General features: G+C 53.4%; 1 protein-coding gene across 2 annotated transcripts in view; it reads left to right on the top strand.

Moving 5' to 3' along the window:
• The window catches only part of GNB1 (G protein subunit beta 1), a 52,371-nt gene that overhangs the window by 21,076 nt on the left and 10,185 nt on the right, over window positions 1–21,110 (top strand). For both annotated transcript variants that reach the window (XM_006107501.3, XM_023748247.1), the window contains exons 2-5: window positions 5,362–5,410; window positions 13,070–13,170; window positions 16,195–16,233; window positions 17,595–17,701. In XM_006107501.3, the coding sequence (XP_006107563.1) occupies window positions 13,114–13,170; window positions 16,195–16,233; window positions 17,595–17,701 (203 nt within the window). In that variant the 5' untranslated portion in view covers window positions 5,362–5,410; window positions 13,070–13,113. The remainder of the gene's footprint in view (window positions 1–5,361; window positions 5,411–13,069; window positions 13,171–16,194; window positions 16,234–17,594; window positions 17,702–21,110) is intronic.

Genomic DNA, 21,110 nt, shown 5'->3' on the forward strand with positions numbered 1-21,110 from the left:
CCTGCAACCCTTCAGTCCCAGGCTGACACTCTAACCACTGAGCACCGCCCAGAGCTGCTGTTGTGTTAGCTGTGCCATTTTTATTTTTTTAGACAATCTAAAGGGAAAGAGGTCAGTGGCTCTGACTAAAGTATCGCATGTTTTTAAAATTATTGTGACACGCCAGTTGAGAATCGCTGGGCTAGAGCAAGTCCCTGGCTAGAGCTGGCCTGATGCAGCGAGGACTGAGCCCAGACCTTCCGGGGTGGCTTCTGCCGGGACATTGGTGCTGCATGAGAGCACTGACACCCCTTGGAGCTGAATGAGCAGCCCAGGAAGGGCTAGAGAGGGTCCGAGAAGAGACCGTGTCTCCCGCGTCTTTCCGGGGAGACATCCTCCAGCACAGCAGTCCCCAGCCTATCGGACCTCGCGGGGCCCGCGGACCACCGGTTGGCGACGGCTGCTCTAGCAGCTTCCCAGACTTGCTGTGTCTCCATTCTGACGTTAGCCTTGATAACTGTGAGCATCGAATTCCTTTTTGGAATTGGTTCCACGTGATGTTTTGTTGGGAGTCTCCTGCCGTTCTTGACCCTTGGTGCATCTCCAGTTTCTTCCGTGTGGCAACTGTGGGGTCTTCCTTTGTCCTGGCGACCTGAAACACGGCCTCTGAGGGTCATGCGGCCCTCGGTGCTTGTCCCCGTCCGGACACACGTGGCTCTGGGAGGGAGTTACTGACCTCGCTAAGCGGAGGTGCGCCTCCTCGTTTCTGTGCGGGGGTTTGAAATGCTCTGAGTTGTTCTCTGCACTCGCCCATGTTAAGGCGTTTTCCTGGCTGTATTTCCTTAGTTCTTTCCCAGAAATGTATGGGCACTCAGTTGTTACTCTGGTGCTTGGTGGCAAAGTTACTTTTTTGTTGCAGAATTTGAGCTCTTCACTTGGGCAAGACCTATGTTGGGAGAAAGTTGGAGGGGTCTTTTCAGGGCATATTGCGTAGTGGTAGTTTTCTGCAAAATTAAAAAAATGTCTAACATAACCTTTCCCTAAAAGACTCACTGTGTCTGTCCTATATGTAAACCACAGTGAAGTGCCTTAAAATTTTCTTAACAAACACAGCAACATGCGGGATATTATAAAAACAACGGAACACGTTTAGAAATGATCACTCAGCAGCTAGGTGAGCCAGCACTGCTTGGTGTGGCAATGTGTCCCTCACGGGCTGGCGCACCTGCTCGTGGAGCTGGGCTCGTCCTGCTGGGAGAGGTGCAGACACCAGCTCTCATGTCTCGGGAAGATGTGATCCTGCGGGCAGTGTCCTACAGGTGGGTCCCCTGTGACCCCCAGAACCCCCCGAAGACGGTCGGTGGGAGCCCACTGGGAGACAGGCTTTCCAGGAACTTTCTGAAGCTACGCGGCCTCTGTCCTCGGCCTGGAGAGGGCACAGACCTGCGTGCACAGCATGGCCCAGACACCCACTTCTGTGGGACCCTTCACCTCTGTCCGCGCCCCTTGGACAGGTGCTCACCTTCTGCCCAAATAAAGTGGAGCTGTTTTCATCTTCATGGGGATGAATTTTGAGCAGAAGAGCGATGGTGCTTTCTGGCCTGGCTTCCAGCTTGTGACAGGTGTGAGGCGTCCATTCTTCCTTGGCCAGCAATTCGAGAAAAGTATTCTGGCACCGTGAAGGTTAAGGCAGCTTCCTTTTGGAGAGTTTGGAGCCTGGACGCACTGAGGATTAAACACCCAGACACCGTTCAGCTAAAGACCAGATGGAACGAACCCTCCATGCCAGTGACTGGCCCATGGAGAGGGTGCGTGCCTGGGCGCCGATGCTGTTCCCCGGCCTGCTCCTTGGTGTCCACGGGAAACGCTGAGATGCACAGAAAGTGCTCACTTGTCAGGAGGCGCAGAGCTGGACGGAGCAGCCTGGGGGCGGCCAGGCACGAGCTGCTCAACGCTGTACAGCGACCGGGGCTGCCATGGGCCTCAGCTCTCAATCACAGGAAATCCCCACGTATTTGGAAATTAAACAAATCAAAGATGACATCAGAAGGGAAATTTGAAAATATTTTCATTTGAATGAAAGTGAAAACAAACAAAACATAACGTGTGGGACAGCAGTACTTAGAGGGAAATTTCTAGAATGAAGCGCTCGCTACAGAAAACGAAAGGTCTCACCCCCTAAGCTTCTGCCTCTAGAAACCGGAAGAAGAGCACCTGCGCTCCACAGGCAGCGCCAGGAAGCAGTGAGCAGCTCCCTGAGGTGCGAGCAGGCAGGAGGGGAGCCCTGAGAAGGGCCCGGGAGCACGCTCACGACGGAGCGGACGCAGGCGTGGAAATTAAGGTGAACGAGGGGGTCCTTTAGTCTAAAAGGACACAGGAGTCAGCTGCATGGAGTGAGCCCCCAGATCGTGAGCATCTCGCTGCCAGCTGCCCAGCCGCCGAGGAAGCCTCTCCACGCTGACCCGCAGGGGCCAGGCAAGGCCTCGCTCTGCGATGGGGCCGTACCCTCTGGCCTGGACCGGAGCTCACCCTTCTTTTGCTTGATAACTTCAAAAGCATGTTTTTAAAAAGTTAGTATTTGCCCTTTATTGACTTGGCGGTTCCCTTCCCCCCAACTCTTACTTTTGAATCATGTGACGCTGTAGAAAGTTGAAGCAGCAGGTCCCAGGAGCGAGTGACCGCCACATCGCCCGCTCCTCTCTGTGCTGCCCGGTGAAGCATTTCATCGATGCAGGTGTCACTCCTGATTCTTTACGCTCAGCCGGCGTCTCCAGAACAAGGCTGTCCTTGCTCATCGCCACAGTCGTGCCTCTGCCCAGAACTTTCACACTGACCCAGCCGTGGCTGGTCCACGTTCACAGTTGCAGCCATTCCGTTTCCCCCAGATGTCTTCACACCCCTTTTCAGAGGGGACTGAGTCAGGTTCCTGTGAGTCCTGGCTGAGAGGCTGAGGGGGTTTGAAGCAGCCGACCCCCACCGACCAGCCCCGAAACTGGAGGGCAGGACCTGCTCCGGCCGGGGGTTGGCTCCCTGGTCCTTCTCCCAAAGACCAGGCCAGGGACTCTGCTTCCTCTCTGGAGCCACAAGGCAATCTAGCATTTGGGTGAGCAAACAAGGATCCATTTGCTTACTCCTGCTGCCTCTTCATGTGGGCAGACCTGAGGGGTTCGTATTCGGAGGCTGGGATCATTGCAACAATCCCCTAAAGCAGTGGTTCCCAACCTTCCTAGTGCCGCGACCCTTTAATACAGTTCCTCATGTTGTGGTGACCCCCAATTTCATGGTTACAAATTGAACATAATGAAAGCATAGTGATGCATCACAAAAACAATATGTAATTATATGTGTGTTTTCCGATGGTCTTAGGTGACCCCTGTGAAAGGGTCGTTCGACCCCCAAAGGGGTCTCGACCCACAGGTGGAGAACTGCTGCCCTAAAGTGAGCAGCTCTCACCTGGGCCTCCAGGGACCCCCCTTGGTGCCTGGAGCCATTTTTGGCTGGTACAGCGGGGGGAGTGGGTGCTGCTGAATATCCTACAGGGACAGTCCAGGCTGAGTGTGAGTCCCTGCTTTTGACCGTGACCGTTCAGTGACGGGTGGTGTGCGCTGCAGAGACTCCCTCAGAGGGTTCAGGAACTGAGCCTCGTTCATTTCTGTGGCCTCCAACTTCTGCTTCCACGCCGTGGTTTTTTCTGTTTGTCTGTTTGCTTGGTTTTTAACTATCTTTAATGGCCCTTTGCCCTGTTCCTCCCCTCTTTTGACATAAAATTCATGCAACATAGCACTAACCATTCAGTGGCACAGCCACAGGGCTGTGCAGCCACCACCTCTACCTGGTTCCAGAACATTTCCGTCACCCAAAAGGCTCCCTGTACCCAGCGAGCTGTCCTTGATCTCACACGCGCACAGAGTCTCTGGCAGCCACTGCCCCCGTCGGTGGAGTCACTGTCTGGTCAGTTGACGCAGATGCAGTCATGCCTGCGCCGGCTTCTCCACGAGGCGTCCAGGTGGTGGTATCTGTGCTCGATTCCTCCTGTGGCTGCGTGATCGTCCCTCGTGGGGGCGCCGCGTGCTCATCTGCTCTGCACTGTGGATGTTGGGGCTGTGGCCTCTGGGGGCTTCTGTGAACACAGGTGCACCCGCATCCAGTGACGTGTTCAGTCCTATTGGGTGGATCCCAGGAGGGGGTGGCTGGGCCATGGGAATGAAAGTCTGCGTTAAAGTCTTGAGGAACCACCAACCTATTTTATTTCCACCCCCACTTTCTCTGCCAGGAAAAAAAAAGTATAACATAAGCAGCTTAATTCCAAAATAAAATTATTTTGCTAAATAAATAAACGCCTTAGAATTCACAGTTCAGCTGGGGGGATATTTCAGTGTCCTGATGCCTCCTGACTCCCAACCAGCCTGTGCACATGGGCTTGTAGGCTCACAAACAGGGATTAATCCAGTGGTCGTCAGTTTTCGGACCTCACAGACCACCGGTTGGCGACCGCTGATTCACCCACAGGTGGGGGAACCTGTGAGACATCCACGCGGTCGTTTCACACAGTTCCACGTGGAGAGATCACAGAAACATACTTAAAGTTTTGAAACTCAAGTTTATGGGAAAGAACAAGCAGATGCTTCAGCAGAAATCTAGAATTAACATACTTTTGTTCTGGCTGCCTTGTGCCTGCTGGTCCCCCAGACCTCGTCCTCTACCCCGTCCTCTGCCCTGGGCTCGGCGGCTCCCCGGCTCCCCGGCTCCCAGACCAGGCGGCCTTGCCGCACTGGGGCAGCACTTGGCCTGGGGCTTCTCTGAGACTCAGAGGATGTGGGGGGGGGGGGGTTTCTCTGAGGGGCTTTTGGAGCAGCCGTGGGGGTTTCTGTTGTGACTGTGATTGTTCTAGGAGCAGGACTCTGAACACCCTTTCCCTCCAGCAGTGTCCCGTTTACTCGGGGTATTTTCCCTGAGGCATTTCTAAGGATTAAAAAAGAGAAATTGACACCCACGCTGGTTCGGCTCAGTGGGTAGAGCATTGGCCCTTGGACTGAAGGGTCCTGGGTTCAGTTCTAGGCAAGGGCGGCGGCACGTACCTTGGTTGGGAGGGAACCAGTTGCTGTGACACGTGTTTCTCTCGCTGTCTTCGCCCCTCTCTCCCACTCTCTAAAAGTCAACGGGAAAATATTCTCGGGTGAGGACACAGCCACAAAGAGAGAGAAACAGATGGGATTCCTCCCTCCCTGCAGGGAAGAACTAAATAGTAACTAATAGAAAGGACTGAAGAAAGCGACCTGGGTGAGCGATGCGGGCAGGGAGGGCGGCTGCCATGCTCCTCACGCGGAAGCTGCTCCCACCCGAGGGCAGTGCCCATCCCACAGCCTTTCTCCTCTTTTGCAGACGGATTTACATGAACCGGAGACCAGGCCAGAAGCACGTCTGAGTTCAGGTGAGTTTGAGATCATTAATTCACGTAAGTTTTTAAAGTACAACATTGAAAGTTCTTGAGGTTTTTTGTTGTTTTTTTTAATAACCTGGTTTTGCCCATCTCTCTTTTTGAGCCCAAAGTTGGTTTTCAGGCAAGTTGATCCTGAGGAGGGTATTTTCTTCAAAGGCTTCGTCCAATGCTCAGGCGGCGGGGCGGGGGGGGATGGAAGCTCACGTTCTAGATAAAGAGGGAGATTTCACCAGCTTCTCTCGTTCTGATTTGAAAAGTACAAGAAGCTTTGTTTCAAAGGTAGTAAACTGAGGTAAGTGAGGCCCCTCCTCCTCCTGCGGAAGGTCCGCTGGCCCCACGGAGGTGAGGCCGTTTGTGGGCTGAGAGGTGTGTCCCCTTTATGTCCAGTTGGGGTTTCCTTCCCACGGCCTCAGCCCTGCAGGGGAGCTGCTGTGCCTGGTTGACAGTTGGTGTGAGATGTGGAGGGCAGTCTCCGTGGTGCGTTCTCTGACAGCAGACCACACAGGCAGCTCTGAGTTCTCTTTAAAATTTGCATCAGGAAGTTGAGAAACAGGGAAATCTGGTGAGAACCTCGGATATTGAGGGCGGACCGTGTACACACACCGGTGCGTCCAGCCAGGGCCCGTGAGACTGACGGTGAGCCTGGATCCCCAGTTACCAGGAAGAGCGAGTGACCGTTTCCTTTCCATTTCATTGACTGTTCTGATCTCTGGTGCTTCTGATCTGAAGCCGACAGTGGTCCTGTGTCATCAACACTTAATGCCAGTTTTTATCGCTTTTGACACATGGACATTAGCCTCCAAGGTCAGCCATTCATTTGTTCAGACAAACTTGGGGCTTCCTGGGATTGCATCCTCAAAAGCTGGCTACAGTGGCTGGGCGATGACATCACAGAAAAGTCTCACCACACGACACAGCCTGCTTGGGGGTACCTGTGCCCACACTTAAAACCAGTAGATTTATAGCACATTTAATATTTGCTTATAATGTAGCCGAGCAGTGACAAGAATTACTGTTTTTTTCCATGTACTGCAATGCTCACATGTAGGTAAACAGCATCATGTCATCACCCGGCTCCCGCACTCGCAGAGTCTGCCAGTTCTTGTCCAACCTCCTTCCTCTCAGTCCTGGAGCTTCTGGCAGCACCTCCCACCGTGAGGGCTGGTCCCCCGGTGGCACCAAGCGCACAGCAGCTCCTCCTTCTCGTCCTCAGAGCCGACCACACGCTTGTCTCTCAAAGTCTGCACGTCGGGATCTGAGTCGAGATCTGAGGTCTCATCGCACTTTAAATGATTGTGATGGAAAGTTGAAATCGATACAAAGTTAACAAGTCACATCAGGCGGTCCCTCACCAAACACAGCAGTTAGCCGCAGCACCAGTCTTGTGTCCCTTTTAATCTATTATTTTGATTTGAGAGAGAGGAAGGGAGATAGAGGCATTGATTCGTTGTGCCACTGACTGATGCATCCATGGGTTGATGTTGTATGAGCCTGGACCAGGGATCGAGCCCACAACCTTGGCGCATCGGGAGGCGCTCCAAGCAGCGGAGCCCCGGGCAGGCTGCCAGTCTTGTTCCTCAGGTGCCCTTGCCCGTTTCCCTCCTCTTGGTTGTTTTCAAGCGAATTTCAGACCCATCGTTTTATTAAACGTGGATCAGAACCTTTGAAGGCCAGGAGAGGCTGTGGGTCAGTCATGTGGGACGGAGGGTCCACACTGCACGTCACCCCACTCTCCGGCAGGTGCACCGGACAGACGGCATCTCTCTCTGTCCGCTGCCCTGTCGCTCACAGTAGCGCTAGAACCATGTAACGGAAGGGGCTGGGCTGCCTGTGCCCTTTGGGATGTGCACTCTTTGCATTCTGGAGATGAACTTGGATTTGGAAATGAAAGAAAAACAGAAAAGTTCATGAAATTGGATGAAATTCCTCCTGCAAACTCCTGTATCAAAATGTAGCTTTGTCTTGGAGGTGAGGTGTGTGGGGCAAGTCTGCGAACCCCTGCCCGTGTGGCCCTGGCTCTGCTTCAGGATTTCAGAGGTGACCGGCAGCCCTCCTGTTCACCCTGCGTGTGCGCTGCCCCGTGGAGGGCACGTCATCGTCTGGGCCCGCAGGCTGACTCACACTTGCCCGATGTCTCATTCAATTTCCCCTCAGCCTGGGCTGCAGAGCGCCTTTCCCATTTCCCGGTGAACGCCGAGTGAAACCCCGGGTGTGGTGACAGTCGCTTTCCCTGTGTGTGGAAGCACCAGAACTGGGCATTGATTTCTGACATGTTAACAGACGTGCAGCTAGAGTGTCCCTGGCAGCGAGTGAACTTTCCTGTGGGCCTGGGAGGCCACTGACACGTCCTTCTGAGACCTGAGGTCCTGATGAGAAGGGACTGGTGGCGGCACCAAGGGATGGGGAGCCACCGGAGCACATGGTGGCTTTTTACGTTAATCCTCACCCGAGGGTAGTTTTTCATCGGGACTTTTAGGGAGAGTGGAAGGAAAGGAGGGAGGGGGAGAGAAACATGGATGTGAGAGAAACACAATGATTGGGTGCCTCCTGGACGTGCCCTCACCAGGGTGGGGGATTGAACCTCCAACCCAGGTTGTGCTCTTGACCAGGAATCGAACCTGAGACCTTTTGGTGAGCAGGCCGATGCTGTAACCACTGAGCCACACCCGCCACATTATTCCACATGGGAATCTACTTATATAAAAACCATGGGTGGTGTTCATCACATACCGACGAACAGCCGTGACTGAGCGGAAGGAAGTCAGTCCTACAGGGGTTGTTTTGGCAACAGCTGCACCCTCCCCCAAGCTGTTTCCCGGAGCTGTTTCCTATAAGGGCGGAGTTTGAGGCAGGAACCTGCCCTGGGAGCGTGGAGGCAGATCTTTCTAAAGTGTGCCGCGCCAGCACGGGATGAACCTGAGTGGGGGCGGCTGAAAGGCTTAGAAAAGACAGACAAGAGAATGAAAGCCGGGTCTCGGTGGGACGCTGCTTCTCAAAAACAGCAACCATGCCCACAGCCATGCCTTTATTTTGTAGCAGATGCTACGAGGCAAAGTAAGGGCGTGACCAAGATGTTTACAACATTCTCCTGGGTTTCAGTCCTACTCAACTACATGCACCTGAACTCTATCAAGCCCACATCACTCAGGCACGTGGGGCCACGTGTTCAGACCATAGGTTCAAGCTCACAGCTACAGCTGTTGGCTGTAATTGTGCTGGGAGGGCCATGCCCTCCAAGCTGGACTTGCACGTGGCAATGAAAGGACTGTGCCCTCTCATCAGTCCAAGGCTTGAACCTGTCCAAACACTGTAGCGGCTCCCCACAATAAAGTTTTAATTCTGTTTCTTTGTTACTAATGTTGGGGCCCCACCCCATAACAAAGAAACAAAGGAAAATTTCCCCATCTAATTTCTGAATAGTATTACTCCTTTGGGAATGCCGTGTCATAAATTAAAATTGAAAGTGGGTGCAATCATCATGCTATTGAGAAATCTCAATAGTAAATGGGGTCTTTGTAATGGTACCAGATTTATTATCAAAAGATTATGACCTAACATTATCGAAGCTGAAGTATTAACAGGATCTGCAGAGGGAGAGGCTGTTCTGATTCCAAGAATTAATTTGTCCCCATCTGACACTGGCCTCCCATTTAAATTGATTCGACGACGGTTTCCCGTGATGCCAGCATTTGTGATGACTATTAATAAATCACAAGGACAAACTCTAGACAGAGTAGGCATGTTCCTACCTGAACCCGTTTTTGCACGTGATCAGTTATATGTTGCTTTCTCTCGAGTTTGAAGATCATGTGATGTTACAGTTAAAGTTCTAAGTACTTCATCACAAGGGAAATTAGTCAAGCACTCTGAAAGTGTTTTCACTCTTAATGTGGTGTACAGGGAGATATTAGAATAAGTTTAATCACTTTATTAGTCATTGCATCACTGTTGTTTTTATATCATGTTTTCGTGGTTTTCATATCATGTTTTGTCGTTTTTATATCATGCCTCTGTTGTTATATCCTTTTGTTACTGTTTATTTATTAATTTATATATTATTTTCATATACATTTTACTAATTTCCTTTCATCTCTCACATTTCTATTATAGAGAAAGGGCAAATAGCAATGTTAAAATATCTCTGCTAATTAATTCCCTTTTTTAAAAAAATATATTTTATTGATTTTTTACAGAGAGGAAGGGAGAGGGATAGAGAGTTAGAAACATCGATCAGCTGCCTCCTGCACACTCCCCACTGGGGATGTGCCAGCAACCAAGGTACATGCCCTTGACCGGAATCGAACCTGGGGACCCTTGAGTCCGCCAGCCGATGCTCTATCCACTGAGCCAAACCGGTGAGGGCAATTAGTTCCCTTTTAATGTGCACGAATTTTGTGCACCGGGCTACTAGTATTTGAATAAAGATCATGCTAATACTGACTTACAAAGATGTAACCTAGGGGCAGACTTCCACCTGCTTGCTTTCAGTCACTTCAATTTCTTCCAGAACAGAAGTTCTGAACCAAGGCCAGTGGCAGGTGTGGGTGGTGAGGGGCAGAGGGGCCTCTCGCGGGTCTGTCTTAGTGGATTAGAGGTCCGCGCGCTGAGTCAGCTGGGCCGGGGCTTAACGGTGACTGTGACCCAGGAGGGGAGAAGGCACCAGGCCTCGGGACCAGAGGCTTTGGGGGACTTGGGATAGTGAAGAGAAAAGCAAACCAGCAAATGTAAGTAAGACTTGTGAACGCACCTCAGGGGTTTTGTATAAGCTGACCAGCCAGCATTGGAGACCGAGAGGGAACTACAGCCACTAACTCAGTGGAGGTGGTCCTGATCTTTCACATCTTTTAAAACGACTGTGGTTCCGTGGCTGTCTCCAGGTAACCAGTGGCAGGCATTGCCCCGGCTCGGCCGTCTGCAGGGCTGGCTCGGTGCCTGCAGGAGCTCGCCTGGTGAAGGGAGCTGAACTGGCCCCTCACTGAGAGGAGGAGACCATGTGCGTCTTCTGGGTTCCTGGGCCGGATGAGCGGGTAACTTTTTTGAAGAGAAATAGACGTGTAAGAGAGAACGTGAAGGCACAGGCTGCCCCTGTTCCTGGGTCTTCCTCCGCAAACAACCACCAGTGACATGTCCTTGTGTCTGTGGAAAAAGGCTGCTCACATTAGCATAGGTGTGTCCTGTGGGTGGACAGAGAGGCCCCACCCTCACACACTATTCTGTGCTTGGTTCTTTCGTGTCGGTGTCTTCACAGAGGAGCGGGGACGGTGAGTGGTGGTGGGAACGGGCAAGGCTCTGCGGGATGCGGTGTGGGCAGCAGCGACGGCCCGGTGCCCTGTGATGGGCTGGTGTCCACCTCTCCACGCTCACCCTCTGGGGCCGGTTCAGTCCGTTAGCTCAGGGCCAGGGCTGTCAGTGCCCCCGGCAAGGTGGCCTGGGCGCTTCATTCGTGAAAGTCCATCTGCAAAAACTTCTTTTCCAGATTCGGTTTTAGGAAATACAGCTTTGACAGAAGAGAGAGTGTAATTTAAAATGTTTTAATGTCTGTAACTGAGACTCAGATGTGAGGGCTGATGATCACGGGCTGTCGTCCAAAGGCAGTGGCAGTCGTCGATGCTGTTCATGGTGAGAGGCGGGCCTGCTTGTCCTCCTGCTTGTGGCCGAAGGTCCAGGTCAGCAAGTGTCGGCAGCATTGCTCCTGAGGTTCGCCGAGGCGACGGCACTCACGGAGCTTCTCAATATAGAGACACTTGGGCTGTCATTTCTCTGCCTGACGGTACGCAGCGGTGATTATCATGCACATGGTCTTCTGTGACATGTACAAGAACCTCTAATTAAAGGAGACGTTTAAATGTAAGGTCTCAGGAGTTATCCCGCCCATTAGAAGTTGGGTCCTAAAAGAAAAAAAAAAAAAGAGTTGGGTCTTGCCTGGCTGGTGTGACTCAGTGGTTGAACGTCGACCTATGAACCAGGAGGTCATGGTTTGATTTCCTGCAGCTGCCCGGGTTGCAGGCTTGGTCTCCAGTGTGGGGCGTGCAGGAGGCAGCCGATCCATGATTCTCTCTCATCATTGATGTTTCTATCGCTCGCTCCCTCTCCCTTCCTCTCTGAAATCAGTAAAAACTTTTCTTTTTCTTTCTTTCTTTCTTTCTTTCTTTCTTTCTTTCTTTCTTTTTTTTTTTTTTAAAGAAGTTGGGTCTTTACTTGAAGACCTCGGCCTCTCAGATAGTACTTCCTTCTACCTAGATCCTAAGGAGCTTGTTGTGTTTAGTCCTCAGTTTAAAGGTTACCTTCGTGCTGTAGTGTCTGAGTTGGGGTCAGAAGTCGTTGGTGGACTGAAGCCAACCCTTTAGTCCGAGTGCCTCCAGGCTGACCTTGGAAGGACTGAGGAAGGGCTTCTTACCGACGGAGGAGGGGCGGTTGGGTTGAAAGAGCCGGCTCTGCAGAGCTGTCTGCACAGATGGACGGACGGACGTGGCCTGTCCCCGCATGGGAGTGCTGGGAGGCGCCCGGGCTGGCAGGGAGCACAGGCGTCCCTGAGAGGACATCACCGCCTTTCGTTTTAAAGCTCTTTCCTCTTCTCTCGGCACCGTTATTCTCTCAGACGTTAACGTTCACCAATTGCTGTCCTTGGACAAAGGGGAGAGGGAGCTGGTCAGTGTCAGCGGGCATGTGTCTGCAGCGTGGCCTCAGGGACAGGTGCTCCGCCTCGGCCAGGCCTCCTGCGACACCCTTCAGTGTCGCCTTTGAAGCAGCTCTTTTGATCGGAAGTATTTTTAAGACCCTGTGGGCTTGTGTCGCCTTCCCGGAGAGCTGCCCGGGCCTGCCCTTTGCAGTGCTCGCGACCCGCCTGCCCGGCCTCTGCTGCGGGCTGTGGGCGCCGCGCCTGGCTGGCCTGAGCTGTAGGCTGTGGGGTGGGTCCTCTGTCTGCTGGGATCCCAGGGCCATGTTGGTGGGAGAGCAGGTTCCGGCACCACACCCACACAGTCCTTCAGCGTGGCCGTGCGGGCGTGCCAACATCGGGGCAGTCAGGGGGTCAAGGTCATGGATGCGGCTCCCAGCGACGGGTGGTCAGGCACCACTGCCCCGCCTCCTGCCCTGGTTTCACGGGAGAGCCATCCTGACGCCTGTCTCAGCTTCTTGGGTCCTTCTGAGACCCAGGTCCTTCTTGCAAAGGCTGCGTGTGGAACAGCTTCTTCTTTGTTAACCCACCGCCATCTGTTGAGTAGTCACTTGTTAGACATCGTCACTGTACAAAGCCAGTGAATGATAGAAGCTGTCTTTTACTAACAGCCCCTGGTGGGCATTTTATAAGTTCTGATGAATGTTAGTCTCTGATTTATAATTGCTCTCAACATTTCAACTTCCTGTTCTCGCCTGCTTCATTACTTAGTCATTGTTCATTAACTTTTCTTTAAATAGAATTTTTTTAATCCTCACCTGAAGATAATGTTTTCATTGATTTTGAGAGAGAGAGAGAGAGAGACAGAGAGACAGAGACATCAATATGAGAGAGACACAAAGATCAGCTGCCTCATGCACGCGCCCTGACTGGGATGGATCCCGAAACCTTTGGGTGTCCCAGATGAGCTCCAGCCAAGCGAGCCAGCTGGCCCCGCTGTTGATGAACTTCCTGTGCTTGTGTTTCTGTTTCAGATCCGATTCCTTGAGGTGGCATCGCAGAGCACTACGGTCAGAAGATGAGCGAGCTCGACCAGCTACGGCAGGAGGCCGAGCAGCTGAAAAACCAAATCAGAGTACGTAGCCGCACACGTGTCCAGTTGACTTATCCCCAGTCTAGTGCATGTCTGGCCAGATGTGACCTGGTGTCAGAGGGATGAGTTACAGGGTGACCCCAGGGTTCAGGACTGAGGTTGAGTCTTAATTGGCACGGGATGCACTATGACGCCCATAATTTGGCCTCATCCATTATTTTGAGGTTTTGTTTCCCAGTGCATCATTATTTCATATGCAAAAATGTCTCCACAGGATTTATAAACATCTTTCTGCACATGTTTTTCTTAACCTTGGAATTAGCTTTGTGCCATTCTTTTATTTTTTTCTTCCAATATTCTTTTGGTCACTGTATGGCAGTGGTTCTCAACCTTGGCTACACATTAGAGTCACCTGGGAATCTTTATAAAATCCTGATTTCTGGGCCTCATCACTGCTGTATGGAGTGTGATGTTGGCCTCCCTCCCTTGTGACTGTTAAGTTGAGGGCAGGAAACTTCTTTAAAAATAAGCGTATTAACAACAGTAAAAGGTATGTCAGGTGCGCCTGGCTTGTTTTCAGTTTTGAAAAGAGGTGTTCCCTCCGGAAGGTCACTGGAGTGGACAGCTTTTTCTGTTGGAGCAGATGCCTCTCCCTGGAGGCAAAGCCGCATGTGCAGCCCAGGCTCCTGGAGCACGCAGGTCGCCCCGTGTGCAGGTCGCACGGCAGCCCAGGCGAGGTAACAGCGTGGCTCGGGGTCGCGCTGCTCCCCTCCGGTTCTGTGAGGCAGTGCTTCTAAAGAATGCTTTCTAGAGAAACATTTACTGCAAGTCAGTGTTCCTGTTCTCAGACCGGTGATGGGAAGAGTGAGAGAAAGGAGGTGGACTCGACCGAAAACACTTGTCCTCAGCGTCCACAGCTAGATGCTTGTCCACTGCTGAGGGGGCATCTCAGATGCTTCGGGTCACCTGTAGGCTCCAGCCCCCGCCAGAGCGTCACTTCTCCGCAGGTGTCGGAGCAGTTTCCTGAGGCCACTGGAACGGGCGCCTAACCCTGTCCTTCCAAATGGCCCCTCGTGCTCAGAAAGCCTGGCGGTGACGGGGACAGGCGCCACATGATTTCAGCTATCTCTCCGTGACCTCGCGAGCGGGCAGTGGGATTCCCTGAGATCTGCAGCCGAGGGGAACGGGCGTCCTGTGCAGGAGGTCAGGCCTTCGTCCAGAGCCTGCTGCAGCTCCGCAGGAGCAAGGACGCCCCTCTCCGCTCCAGGCGGACTCGTGGGACGGCCTGTCCGCCTCCAGGAGAACCCAGAGTCTGTTTTTCCAGCACCTGGGAATGGCTCACAAGTAGTGGGCTCAGACCTGTTCAGATGCAGCAAGTTTGTGCTGCGTGGGGGGAAGACATCGTCTTTGGAAGAACAAAGGCTGGAAGTCAGCGCTCCTCTCTTCCCGTGGGTCGGACCCCGTGGCATTGTGGGGCACAGGCGTCCTCCTCGGGCAGGGCTGTTGTGTGGGCCACGCGTGGAATTTACACGTATAAAGAGGAACCGGTGGCGTTCATTTTTAAGAAACTGTCTCAACCAACATACCTAAAACGTACGCTCACAGTCCGTTATTCTCCACCCGCTCTCTGCACGAAGCCTTGAGCGCTCAGTGTGTCTTGCACTGATGGGCACACCTCGAGCGCACGTGCCATGGCTCCTGGGGCTCCGGCTCCCGAGCTGGTGCTGTGCACGTCTCTGGGCTCAGCACAGGGACAACAAAGGTGGGGGCACTTCTTACCCCGCGGGTGGGAGGGAAAAAGCACACCTTCCCGCTGATCGGCCCAGAAACACAGCTTTCCGAAGGACAGGGCAGAGGAGCGGGAAATGGCCACTGAGGGCGAGGGCTGCGTGCTTCCTTAGGTTTGTTTTCAGGTGGGAGGCCCCAGAGGACCGTCTCGTCCTTTTCTGATTGTTCCGGAGGAAGCGTGCAGTCTCAAAGGGATGCACGTCTTACCGTGCCGGCTCAGTGATGCCGTGTGAGTGCGGACTTCCTAGGAGTGGCCGTGCCCGCTGTGCAGGCAGCAGCCCTCGCTGTGGGACAGGCCCGTGGTGCTGGCACAGGCCAAGAAGAGAGGACTGACTGGTCAACAGCTTGGACATACTCCTCTGATCTAAGGGCCAAAATAGGTGAATGTCACCTTCAGTGACATTTCTCATCACGAACAGAGCGAGGCCTTTGCACTAGGAGCGCACCCCCTGCATGTCTTCACCAGCCCAGGCAGTCGGGAGCGACACAAGGTCTCTGACTGTCAGCAGCTGCAGCGACCGCCCCTGACATGTTGTCATAATTTTCTTGGAAGTTATTCCTACACTCAAGCTTTGACCCTTTTTAAAGCTATCGTCTCATTTTCCTTCTTAATGTATGGTTTTTTGTTTGTAAAATTTATACACTAATTTGAGATTTCAAGATTTTATTTTCTAGTAACTTTGACCACTTAGGGACAATGAAGCATTTTAATGAGCTCAGTGTGTCCCTGTGTAGTGCTTCCTGCTTCACAGGTCATTTCCTAGATAGGAACACAGGTACCAGCACAGCCGGAAGCCGCACCAGGCCCTCGGCGGTTCCCATAGCCTCAGCACTGGTGACCGTTCCCAGTGGGCACAGCCCAGAGAGCAGGGCTTGGGCTGGACATGTAGTGCTTTCAGACAGTCCTCTGGGCCCACAGCTCCTGGGGGGTTTGTTAAAAGGCAGAGATAGGAGTGTGTGCGGGGCCATGAGCTGCGGGGCCTTGGCAGGAGGACGGGTGGCTCTGGTTCTGGGGTTCTCCAGTGCCACCGGCCTCCCTCCCCTTGGTCCTCCCAGGGTCGCCTGCATCACTGGGGTCACAGGTGTGCTGACCAGATGTGATGATCTGGGGCCTGGAAGGCACTGGGTTCCTGTGCCCCATGTTGAGTGTGGTCTGGGCACAGACTGGTTTGCCTGACAGTCCCACCTGGCCCTGCGCTGAGGCTCTGGACTGCGGTGCGAGGGCTGGGAGTGGCCGAGCCTGGACCTGGACTAATTTCCTCCTGCTGTTCTCCCTAGGATGCCAGGAAAGCTTGTGCAGATGCAACTCTCTCTCAGGTAAGAACCAGGTCACGCAGGCGCCTCCCTCCAGGACCTCAGGGCCGAGCTCTGCTCCAGTCCCGCCAGCGAGGGTGGGCCCAGTGCTGGGAGCGTTTCACTCACAAGTGTTCGTGCTCAGCGTAGGAAGTGGTGTTTTAGGATGAAAAATAAATCCCTTTTAAGCCTTAAATAGGTACTTACTATTGTAGAGGTCGGAGTTGTGAAATGTTCATCTTAAAGTTCCCTTAGGCGGGTCCTCAAAGTTTAACCTCAATTGTGACGCAGCAGCTCCTCTCCAGACACAGGAGCTGAAAGCTGGTGCGAGACCAGCGCACGCCCTGGCTCTCGCAGCACATCTCCCGGCGCGGGAGGTGGAAACCACCCGTGTCCGTGCCCGGAGGGTGGGCAGACAGTGCGGTAAGCGCACAGCGGAACAGGACCCAGCCGCAGGAAGGGGCGCAGCGTGGATGCCCGTGCAGCCGGAGGAGCCCAGGACCGGGTGCGGGGGGCTGACAGGCCAGGCCGCTGCAGGGCTCCACCGACGGAATATTCTGAATAGGCCGGTCCACGGGGACTGAAGGAGATCAGTGGTTGCCAGGGGCTGGAGGGGGCCCACCAGTGAGTGCTTAGTGGACGTGGGAAGTGGGAATGTTCTAGAACTAGGGAGAGGTGGTATCACACACGTTGTCAGCGTGCTAAGGACCACTGGATGGTATACTTAAAGTGGTGAATTTCACCTCATTAGAAAAATTAATATTTTTGCCCAAAGAATAAAATGTGGAAGAAAAGTCATATTTCTCCTGAGAATGATTAATATTTTATAGTGTTTTAATGCTTTAGGGGATGCACTTTAATTGGGGTTAAACAATAAGTTAAGGAGAAATTGTACTGCATCGAATTACCTGAGTCTGAATTCTGTACAGTCTTTAGGCCCATTAATGTGATACACTTGTTCCGTTTGCCCACCCACGTCATTAGCGTCGGGGCTTTCCTGTCGGAGGGAACCGCACGTTTGCATGTACAGTTCTGTCCACAGCAGCAGAATCCCGAGTGGGTGGTCGCTCTGGTCTGGGTCAGTGCACAGCCTGAGCGCTGGGCTGTGGGAGCACGGGAGGTGGGAGGGCCTGGCCTGGGCGCTCAGTTGGGGAGACGAGGAGAGAGAAGACGGAGGTGTCCGTGTGGCCAGCCCTGTGCATGGTGCCCGCTGTGGGGTTTGAGGTGGAGAAATGTGGGCCTCATCCTCATGAAAGGAAAGTAGGTGCCCTCCAGACAGGAGAAATCCCAGTGGAGCTGCTGGGGTGAAGGGGTTTGGGGGGCCAGTGGCGGGTGGCAGAGAGGAGACCTCACAGAATGGTAACCTGCAGGACGTTTGCTTTCAGATCACAAACAACATCGACCCCGTGGGAAGGATCCAGATGCGCACCAGGAGAACGCTGCGGGGGCACTTGGCCAAAATCTACGCCATGCACTGGGGCACAGACTCCAGGTGAGGGCATGAGCGGGGTCGGCCCTGCGGCACAGGGACTGGTCTGGTGGGCATTGGCCGTGATTTGTAAAGAAAAGGCGAGGGACTTGCGTCAGGTGTCTGAGCAGCCAGGGCTAGGTTCCCAGGTGCCCGCTCCCAGGTCACACGTCCACCTGCCCAGGCCCGTTTCTGCCCCGCCCTAGTCAGTCCCTGCCAGCTGTGACCTTCCCTTCCCCTCCTCTTCGTTTCTGCCAGATCCAGGCCCAGTGCCTGTGTGACCTTGGGGAAGTCGCCTAACCTCTCTGTGCCGTGGCTCATCTTTCCAGCCTGTTCCTCATGGTTTCTCAGCTGGCACGCTCAGGGTCAGTGCCCGGCACAGGGTGAAGTGTGCTGAGCCTCAGAACAGTGGGTGCCAAGTGCTATGTCCGGGTTTGCTGCTGGTTTCTCCCTGAGCCCACATCCCACAGCAAGAATGCAGTCTCAGCTGCTGCTCCCTCTCCCCCCATCTGCCCCACCAGCCAGGGAGCTCCCATCGGCACTCATTGTTTCTCCTTTAAATTCTGCCCTTAACTCAGACCCCTTGTCCCCTGGCAGCTGCTCTTCTCCATCGCCCTCCGGTCCTCCCCTCCCTGTTCCCTCCATCGCCCGCACCTGCAGCCTCGCCGACTGGTCTGTTGAGCCTCTTCTCTTAGAGCAGTGGTTCTCAACCTTGGCTGCACATTAGAATCACCTGGGAATCTTTTTAAAATCCTGATTTCTGAGCCATCCTCCGGTTTGGCTCAGTGGACAGAGCGTCGACTTGCGGACTGAAAGGTCCCAGGTTCGATTCCGATCAAGGGCATGTACCTTGGTTTCGGGCACATCCCCAGTAAGAGGTGTGTAGGAGGCAGCTGATTGATGTTTCTCTCTCATCAATGTTTCTAACTCTAGCCCTCTTCCTTCCTCTCTGTAAAAAATCAATAAAAATATATTAAAAAAAAAAGATTCCCAGGTGATTCTAATGTGCAGCCAAGGTTGAGAACCACTGTCTTAGAGGCTGCCTTTCCCACCCACACAACGACAAGCTGGTGGCTTGGTGACTGACACATGCTTTCAGGTGCCCAACAGAAATCTTCAGATGCCTGTCTTTGAGTGGCTTTTTTTTTTAAACGTTTGTTAGGAATTTTCAGTTTGGTTTTCTCTTTGTTCGTGAAATTGTCTGCTTTAGAGTGTAAATGACTTCAGAACAAAATCTTCTATCTTTCCTTTGTTCTGTGCAGCATCCCATACAGTTTCAAATGCAAATGAATGGTAATTTAGGCCATTTCAGTGATACTGCTAATCAGAAAGAATAAATGGAAAATGCCCTCACTAGTCAACCCACCTTAGAATTGTATTAAAGTAGCCGGTGACCAAACAGTACGGGTCTCTGGGCTCCCTCATCTGTGGAGCCTCGTCCTGTCCTGCCCAGACGGGCATTGGAGCCAGGCCACTCGCCCCTGAGCCGCCTCAGGCCCCTCCACAGTGTCGCCTGCAGCCGGCCCCCACCTGGGCCGTCCGGGGGGCTCTCGGGGGCACATCACTGCCTGAGGGTGGCTGGGAGCTACACAGGCTGCAGGCAGCTCTTCCTCCCTGGAGGGAAGGTGCTGTGTGGCCAGAGCAGTGGGCAGGAGGCAGGGCTCGGGGGAGGCAGGAGGCAGGTAGGGCCAGGTCATCGAGGCTCCGATCACCCCGTGTGAGGCCTTACACCGGCCTGGGGGTTCCGACTGGAGTTGTGCCGTGAAAGCTGGGGGTCGGGTCTGCGGAAGAGCAGCCGGGCTGGGACGAAGCACATCGAGCTCAGGGTTGTGGTCGCCCCTAAAGAAGGGGGACCCAGAGGGGTGGGGGTGTTGGATTGCTCTTGTTCTCTTTCTGGCAGGGCCTGGCTGCTCTTATTTTATTTTTTTAATATATTTTTATTGGTGTCAGAGAGGAAGGGAGAGAAAGAGAGAAACATCAATGATGAGAGAGAATCATTGACCGGCTGCCTCCTGCATGCCCCCCACTGGGAATGGAGCCCGCAACCCAGGCCTGTGCCCTGACCAAGAATCAAACCCTGACCTCCTGGTTCATAGGTTGATGCTCAACCTCTGAGCCACGCCGGCTGGGCTGTAGCTGCTTTTTAAACTGGACAGTTACAGCTCTTAATACCTTACGTATGTGGGGCCCTAGTTTATATTCATAAACCAAAGAACAAAAGGTGATGCTAGAATGACCTCTGCTGTGCAGAGCGTTTCAGAGAAAATCCAAAATAGTTGTTTTTTTTAATTTGGACGTACGTTTGCTTATATCCCCTTCGTGTTTTCTGCCTCTACAGACAGGTTATTGCGCAGGATGTGTTCCTGACTCGGCTGCAGTTTATGAACACGAGTCAGTCTGTCATGTTTGTGGCGCTGGAGGCTCACAGCGAGGGCTTTGCAGGCGTGTGTGAGTCGGTGGGCATCACATCTGCATTAGTGCCGGGCTTGTCAACATTATTAGTAAAATACGTTTATGCTTAAGTTCTATTTTTTATAACATTTCAGAGTCTCTCTCAGTCACCTGAATGTTACACTTTTCTCCGCTTTCTAAAAGCTGCTGAAGTCTTGTTAGAACTGAGAGTGAAGCCCACCAACCCTGCGAGGCCCAGGAGCCTCCGTCCTCTGAGTGTGAAGGGCTGAGGCCTGGGCTGTGGCCCCTTCGCCTCGGTCAGAGGCGGGCCCTTCCTTCCGGCTCCTCCTCCCTCTGCGTTGGCGTGGGTGGTGCCTCCCGGTGACTGGTGGCTGCTCAGTGCCAGGCTGCCCCGGGAGGCGAGTGGTCACCCCTGTCTGCAGCGGTTCCCCCGGGATTACGGGGTGTCTCCTCTCACCTTCTGGAGGATCAGCGGGCATTAGCGTTCCTCCGATCGGGCGAGTCAGCAGATACTAAGCTCTCTGAGCGGAGGCTTCCCTGAAGGTGACCCTCCAGGAGGGCGAGGGCTCTACGCGGGCCCCTCAAGGCCCGTCCACGGCTGAGCCTGCAGGGCAGGCAGCCGGGCGCAGAGCGGCCGCTGTTAACCCAGAAGTCTCTTCGTGCCCGAGGTGTGCGTGGCCCCCGAGATGCAGGGATTTGATTGAAGAAAGTGCTTCTGGAAGACGAGGGCACTGGTTCCGTTCTGAGGCGAGTTTGCAGCACGGAGCTGAGACTGGCTTTGTCCCTTGGTGACTTCTTGTACCTGTTGCCTCAGAACGTGTGTTTCGGTGAAAAGTGTCCAGATTTTCAGATTTCCAGGTTATGATCGGTTCAGGAAGCCAAACGTGCTCGTGACTGAAACGGTTAAAGCCTGTGTGTTTGGATAAAACCTTTAAAATTGAAACTCTTTCTATCATGACTTACCACACTGACCGTCTGGGTAGGGCTGTGCGTGGAGCCGTCACCGTCCCGGGAAAAGGGC

This window comes from Myotis lucifugus, unplaced genomic scaffold (genome assembly GCF_000147115.1).
Source record: "Myotis lucifugus unplaced genomic scaffold, Myoluc2.0 scaffold_1225, whole genome shotgun sequence".
Classification (NCBI taxonomy): domain Eukaryota; kingdom Metazoa; phylum Chordata; class Mammalia; order Chiroptera; family Vespertilionidae; genus Myotis; species Myotis lucifugus.